The sequence below is a fragment of the Priapulus caudatus genome, unplaced genomic scaffold (genome assembly GCF_000485595.1).
Source record: "Priapulus caudatus unplaced genomic scaffold, Priapulus_caudatus-5.0.1 Scaffold148, whole genome shotgun sequence".
In the NCBI taxonomy this organism is placed as follows: domain Eukaryota; kingdom Metazoa; phylum Priapulida; class Priapulimorpha; order Priapulimorphida; family Priapulidae; genus Priapulus; species Priapulus caudatus.
Genome location: NW_014577209.1, coordinates 409,347 through 417,262, shown reverse-complemented (window position 1 = coordinate 417,262; position 7,916 = coordinate 409,347). Strand labels below are relative to the sequence as shown.

General features: G+C 46.9%; 1 protein-coding gene across 1 annotated transcript; it reads right to left on the bottom strand.

Annotated features, from left to right (window-relative positions):
* Nucleotides 1-1,594: 1,594 nt before the first annotated feature.
* On the bottom strand, nt 1,595-4,536 carry LOC106806221 (techylectin-5A-like). The gene is made up of 4 exons (XM_014808091.1): nt 4,405-4,536; nt 3,346-3,442; nt 2,753-2,917; nt 1,595-1,907 (listed from the first exon to the last, which is right to left on the bottom strand). Exons 1-4 carry the CDS (start codon nt 4,534-4,536, stop codon nt 1,651-1,653), a joined length of 651 nt encoding a protein of 216 aa, XP_014663577.1. The 3' UTR covers nt 1,595-1,650.
* Between the last annotated feature and the right edge of the window lie 3,380 nt (nt 4,537-7,916).

Here is a 7,916-nt window from a genome sequence, read left to right as displayed (position 1 = left end):
TTTACTGAATGACGCGCTCGTTGACTTGAGTGAAAATGCAGAATTTTCTTCTCTTTGATGCGAAATGCATCGGCCGGCATTTCATTATTTACGAAAAAGTCAACGGGCTTGCAGTAGGTACAGGAGTCAGCTCACGTCGTTGACGCCCCATTCATGCCAATCAACAAATAAGGCGGGGCTTATCGTGCCTACAGATATGCGAAAATGAAAGAAAATACTTAGCACTGTGCGCAAAACAGCGTGTTATATTCGTATTTGGGGCCAAACTCTATCGTATGAAACCGTTCTAGCCTAGCAGAATGCCCTAGTTCCTGAGATCGGCGATTCCGTGTCCGAATGATATTGTACTCACAAATTTTGATCATAAAGGGGCGGCGTGGACTGTGATTGGAAGACACAAAGTGTCAATCCTCGACTAGCGCCTCGGGATCATGGCCGCGTTACGTCCAGTAATAGGATCCAGAGTTAGCTCCTGCCGGTGTATTAAGGCGGGACGGCGATGACACGTAGCCGATAACAGGTGAACAGATGAACAGAAACGGTGAGATGGCAGTTAACGATACGGCTATATAGCTTTTTATTTCGTGTTACGAAGGTACAAATGATTCCCACTGCATTCGTCTATGCAGCGGACCTTTTTATCAATCCGTCTAATTCTACACGTCGCCAGCTCCGTCTTCTTCCCTCACGTTCGTCCTCGCCTTGCGTGGATCCACACAGTCTCGCAGGTGTCTCCCTCGCCGTCGCTCCAGCTCTACCAGAATGCCGTTCTTTGCCCGTTTTTTATTTCCCTCTCCCGTTTGGCTCTGGTTTACACCTACCTGAAAACCCTGTGCGTTTATCCTCTCTCTCTGTTCCTTCCTCCTCTTCTCGGCCTTCCTACCTACAACCTATCCCTGAAAACAACTCTCTTGCTTTCTCCTCCCGTTCGACTGCTTCTCTCTCCCTCCTTTCCTTCGTCTCGTCCTCTTCTTCTGCTTCTTCCTCCTTCCTGGGACCTGTACCTAAAACACTCTAGCTCTTTCTCCTCGTTCTCGGCTGCTTCTTCTCCTTCTTCCTCCTCTTTTTCCTTCTCCTCCCTAGACCTGAAAATAACTGCCTCTAGCTCTTTCCGTTCGACTGCATGCTTCTCTCTCCCTCCTTTCCTTCGTCTTCGTCCTCTTCTTCTTCTTCTTCCTCCTACCTAGACCTGAAAATAACTGCCTCTAGCTGCGATTCTGTGCGCCTTATATACTCAGCCAGCCCGCCGATTTCAACCGGTGGTGCAATCGCTGTGCCTAGCCGTACCGTGGTGACTCACTGCGATGTCGCAACCCGACCCGCCCGTGGCTTGGCACCGATTATTGCGTCATCGCAGGCAACTTATTCCTAAGTGAATATTCCTCGTTTTCGCCCGACAGGCGGCAGCAGCAGTATGATCCAATATGGCTGCGCCCAAGGGTGTGCGTGTTGACATATATCTATGTGCAATCTATATCTTATCCTCTCTTTAGTCAATATATATGGTTATTCTCTCTATACGGTGAGTTCAGTCTATTGGTCCCGATCTAGTCTGCTACTCCTGTACGTGATACACCCCCGAGATCTCCACACTACTCTGTCATATTCCGACACTGAGCCCCGGGTTCGCAGTCAGCCAAGCATCCGCGATCAATGGAGGGCGTATTGCACGGGTCTCACTTTCATTTCTGTGCTCATGAGTGCCTCGGAGTGACCGGGCCAGGTGTACCACACGACTCCCTTCGAGTTGTCCTCTCCGTAGAGTCCGTTCAGGTTCGAATGGTGGCAGGCCCCGTACCACCAACCGCCCTTGTATCTTTCACCGCAATGTGCGGTCTCGTGGGTGTCGTTGTCCCGGTCCGGAGTGCTGAAATTCTTTCCATGATGAGCAGATATCATCGAGTCGTCTGAAAAAAGCATTATAACATCTGGGGTTCCGAAAAATCTAGTCGGGCAGCTGTAACGAGACGTTAGACGCAGCTTCATTGCTAAATGACACGCGAATCGGAGAACAATATATACATATACATATAACAATGTATATATATTGTTATGCATGCAACAATATATAGATATACATATAACAATGTATATATTGTTGTTCATGCAACAATATATACATATACATATAACAATGTTTATATTGTTCTGCATGCAAAAATATATACATATACATATGTGACCCGCTCCAGCAAAACCAGGATTAAGTAGGAAATTCTACAAATTGAGATATGTGCATACCTGAATAGATCATTTAATTACCTTTAAAATGATATATAATATTTGGCTATATCTAATGAATTGACCGAGCTACTCCCTCCTACCGGGCTATACAGGAATTTGAAGATCGGAAACCGACTTATTCCGGAATATGCAGCTTTTGAGATAAAGGTTTAGCGGCCCAGTCGGGGATGAGCGGTCAGGAGCCCTTCAAAATATTTTTTTTTCTTTTTAATTAAAAATGACCATAATAATCTAGAGATATCTGAACCTATATATCCGGATTAAATATGCACTTAGGAACTTATTTTTGTAAACATCTCATTTTTGTCCAGGTAGGCCATTTTCAGCATTGACATGTGCATGTGCGTGCTCATTACTCAAAACAATGACTTGCGACTTAGTGCGTATTATGCTGGAGCGGGTCACATATAACAATGTATATATTGTTATGCATGCAACAACATATAAACATGTATATATTGGTAAAACAATGTATATAGTGTTCTCGCAGACGCGAACGAGCGTTTACCCGCAGTGCCGTGGTACATGCCGACGTTCATCTTGTATAGCGCCCTCTCTGAAGCGATGCTGAAAACATCGTACGTGGCGTAGCGCGTCTCGCCCGAGAATCTTCTCAGATCGATTCGTAGCTGCATCGGTACGGGGGTAGTGAGAGCGCTCAGTCGGTCGTTGCCTGCATGAGAGTGAGAGAGAGAGATACGATCATACGTGGTTATCTGCATGAGAGTGAGAAAGAGACGTCGTTACGACGCATGCGCGATCGCCACACTTCTTCGGTGAATTTGCGCCAGCGACGAACTTAAATTGAATTCGGCGTATTTTACTTTTATATACCCGGGTGCATGTCGGGAGAATTCGATTCAACGCCGCGTTCAAACCCGTTTATTTGTAGTGTAGCGACAACTCTGAGGATGCTATATCGAATTTTCGCTTGCCACACGTCGCTCACGCTAAATTCAAACGTGTTTGTATGACTAGCGAAACGTTTCTCACGATCACATGCACAGGTGGGGTTGAGACAGCACGCACGCACGCACGCATGCACGCACGCACGTTCTTACGCTCGCACGCACGCCCGGCCGCATGCATGCACGCACGCACCTAGCCAATGTTCTCCGTTCATGTTTCCGAATCCGAACTTGTACGAGTCCCAGCTTCTGTAGAAATCCCCTGAGCCATCTTGCCTTCGCTGAAAGACCTGCGTGTAACATTCACACTTGGCATAAAAACAACGAACGAACGACACCTGCCTGCAATCATATTGCTGAAAATATTCAGTTTCGCTTGCTAACAATAGTGTACAACTATTGCTAACTCAGCATTATGAAAGTTATATATATACAGGCCCGTAGCCAGGGGGGGTTCGGGGGTTCGAACGAACCCCCCGGCCGCCAAGCCAAAATTTTTTTTTTTAAATTTGCAAACGAATTTCACCTCATGAGCGCTCTCTATTTAGTGTAATAATTGCAAAATCTCCATCGTGGGCGGAAGCGTAAACGTGAACACCCCTCCCGCACCCTCCCCCCGCTCGTCGCTTGGCTCCTCGCCTGGTCGCCTTCGCGCCTGAGCAGGGGCGTGTACAGGGGGGGGTCCAGGGAAGTCCGGGACGGCCCCACCTTGTCGCAGCAGAAAACGCATCTGAGGGGGTGAATTTTAAAAAATTTCTGGGGGAGGGCCCCCCGCCCCGCCCTTCGCTGTGCATGCGCACAACTTCGTGGTTACGGTTAGACCGCCTCCAAACTGGTAGCAAATCCTGTACACGCCCCTGCCGAGCAAATTGCCAACGATTGAAAAAGCGAAACCCGCCAATACAAGTGGCTACGGCCCTGTATATATAATATATATTAATATATATATGTGTGTGTGTGTGTGTGTGTGTGTGTGTGTGTGTGGTGTGTGTGTGTGTGTTGTGTGTGTGTGTGTGTGTGTGTGTGTGTGTGTGTGTGTGTGTGTGTGTGTGTGTGTGTGTGTGTGTGTGTGTGTGTGTGTGTGTGTGTGTGTGTGTGTGTGTGTGTGTGTTGTGTGTGTGGTGTGTGTGGTGTGTGTGTGTGTGTGTGTGTGTGTGTGTGTGTGTGTGTGTGTGTGTGTGTGTGTGTGTGTGTGTGTGTGTGTGTGTGTGTGTGTGTGTGTGTGTGTGTGTGTGTGTGTGTGTATACTCACGGTCCATCCACCACCGTCGGTTTCCATGTCGCAGTACACACGAAACGCCTCGTCAGAGAAACGCGGCTGTATCACGTACTCTCCACTCTCGTTCTTCCCCGATCTCATCAGCTCAGCACAATCTTCCGGCATCTCTGAGAAGGAAGGAAAAAGTTATGATCGCATCCTTAATTAGGGAACCTAGACATTTGGGTCCTGGAAATGTCAGAGAATGTTTATCTCTGAGAATGGAATATAATTGTATATAATCCATATTATATTGGGACAGTGTATATAGTTTCGAAATGTTCGCGCAGAAACCGCTGTGCGCATGCGTTGCGAATGGTTCTATAAATACACCGGTTGCACATAGGGTCATGTTTACTAGTCCCTGAGATGTGTGTGATAACATCTGATAAGATTATATAGCGATGGGTGGGCGTAGCGCAGTAGCTCAGCATACCTGGATCGAGAGCAATATGGCGAACGCCCAGGACAAGCAGGTGGAAGATTCCATGGCCATGCAGACCGCGACTGCCCCACAAGGTAAAGGTAACCACTTATCGATGCATAAGATATTATTATATATAGCTCTGAAGAGCTGCCATTGCGAAATTACGAGCTAATTAAGAAGTATGTATTTTATGCAGCCATGCCAGTGGGTGTGAGGGGTGTGAAACTGACCCCGTCCATGTCACGACTCCAACACATCTCCATGCAATACGGATTAGACTGCAATGACGAGGAACTGGAGGTGTATAAAGGTAAATACTGACACTCATATGAATTCTTACATATCACTGACGGGAGCTCAGCTGACCCATTATGCCTGGGGGCAAAGCCACGTGCATGCGTGGTGTGTTCTGGGAAGGTCATCAATATGTATCTATATTTCTCAGGTCCCTTTGCCCCCCCCCCGCTAGCTATGGCCCTATATCTGATATATCTTATTGTTGATTCATTGACGATTCTATATGATCAAGTAAATGAATTTATATCTTAGAGCAATGCACTATATCCTATATCATTAGCCTTCGATTATAGTTTCTATATTCCTCGTTTGAGAATGTCACTGAAAATATGAATTATGTTGGTATAAAAGAAACTTTTCTAAACAACAATTAAATTATTCCCAAGATTCTTGAAAGGTGTTAGTGATTTGGATCTTGATAGTAGGCCTATGGCTTTCAAATTGCGTCACAAGAAAAATGAGTGATGGGCGTATGGTTACATATGTAACAAGAGTCCATAATAGTCTTTATTATGGACTCTTGATATTGTGACGGCGCGGGTGAATCGAGAGTCGGGGAAATAGCGATTCGGGGAGTAAAATTCGGGGATAGCGTTCGGGAGAAAAAGTACCGAACACCGAAACCGCCGAAACCACCGAATACCGAACACGCTGGTAAACAGGAACAGCCAATCACGGGGCTCGGCCAGTGAGCGATCGATCGGTTGATCACGTGTTAGGTAGGCGTGCGTGACAGAGCGGACGTGTTAGGTAGCGCCCGCTGTAATAGGCTACCGAGAGCTGACTCATGGGGCAGGTTCCCGCGAGGGTATAAGAGGGCACCGCGCGCCTGAAGAGAAGTAGAAGAAGAGGGGTAGAAAAAGAGGAGTAGGAGAAGGGCAGTAGAAGAAGAGGAGTAGGAGAAGGGCAGTAGTAGAAGATAAGCAGTAGAGGGGAGCAGTTAGACAGATATAGGTAGAGACTTCTAGAGGCTTGTTCTAGAGTTCTCGGGGAAGTAGAGGGTTTGTGTAGGGAGTTATCCAGGAACCTACTGATGTGTATTTCGGAGTTTAGCGAGTTACTCGTAACGTTGAGCGAGTAAACTATTGTGCGGGAGATATATTCCTGGAATTAACACCAGCGCCGAAACGAGTGAGTACGACTCAGAAAGCTCTTTGGAAGCTGCTCGTTTTGGCCTAGTCACTAAGCTGGTAGGTAGGTGGCAGAGTAGTGGGAGGTGGGGTGGAAGGCCTAGTCACTAAGCTGGTAGGTAGGTGGCAGAGTAGTGGAAGGTGGGGGTGGAAGGCCTATAGTGACTAAGCTGGTAGGTGGGTGGCAGAGTAGTGGGAGGTGGGGTGGAAGGCCTAGTCACTAAGCTGGTAGGTAGGTGGTAGAGTAGTGGGAGGTGGGGTGAAAGGCCTACCCAGCTACCAGCTCTTAGTGACTAGGCCTTCCACCCCACCTCCCCTTACTCAGTCACCTACCCCCAGCTTAGTCACTANAGGTGACGTCGGCAAGGTGTGCAATTTCACGGCTGGAGTAGGAAGAGAGCGAGAGTAGGAGAGTAGGGAGTTGCTAGACAGGCGCTTAATTCACGGGTACAGCCTACGGCACCCACAGGTTAGCCGCAACTCACCACAGCACAGGCATTCGGAACAGAGTCAGTAAAATCATATATATCATTATCAGTAATCTATATATAGGCCTATCACTATCGCAGATGGGGTCGTTGTCGTATCATGCAGGTACTATACAGATATGTACCCGAGGTAGTTTTAGGTTGTTTAGTATTATGTTTATATTTTTATATGACTATGAGGTATGTTTAGGGTTAGGGTTAGGGTTAGGGCTAGGGTTAGGGTTAGGATTAGGGCTAGGGTTAGGGTTAGGGTTAGGGCTAGGGTTAGGGTTAGGGCTAGGGTTAGGGTTAGGGTTAGGGTACACTTCTGTAGTACAAGTCTGTTACACTTTGTGTTAGCTCTAGTAGTAGTACTAGTACTATAGCCCGCGTATAGTTGCAGCTGGTACGGTGCGCCAGTGGCAACTGTACGCGGGCTATAGTACTAGAGCTAACTTTGTATATACATATATGTACCTCGAGTACATATCTGTAGTACCTGATACGACAACGACCCCTTCAGCATCACTATCAGTATATTGGTGACGCCGCACACTCGCAACGGCGAGTGGCGGGAGCACAGGCACTTGGAACGTCTCAATAAAAAAGGTAAATAAACACGAAATGTATTTACTACCAAATTTTTAATGTTTCTTTACTCTCTTTCACCTATTATTGCCGATAACTTGCTGTAAATGCCGTTCAAATCATATTTAAAATGCTCTTCTGCAACCAACAAATGCACGCACGCCACTGTGCACAAACAATAAGAATAATACTATTAATGGAGTTTTGAACGGCATTTACAAATTACAGCAAGTTATCGGCAATACTACTATTACTAGGTAAAAAAGAGTAGAGATACATTAAGACTTTGGTAGTAAATACATTTCGTGATTTACTTTTTTATACGTTCCAAGTGCCTGTGGGCGGGAGCGGATAGCTCTACGTCAGTTTTTAGCTCATCTGACATAGTCAGATGCAGCTTGTAGAATCGCTTGATCGTCCGTCCGTCCGTGCGTCCGTCCGTCCGTCCGTCCGTGCGTCCGTCAACAGTTGGGCACAAATCTTAACCGCTCGACGTACGGTCACGATATTCGGGACGTAGGGGGTTATTCCGAAAACGAGTGGGAAGTTAGGATGTCGAAGCTGGGGGTCAAAGGTCAAAGGTCAAGAGGTGTAAAA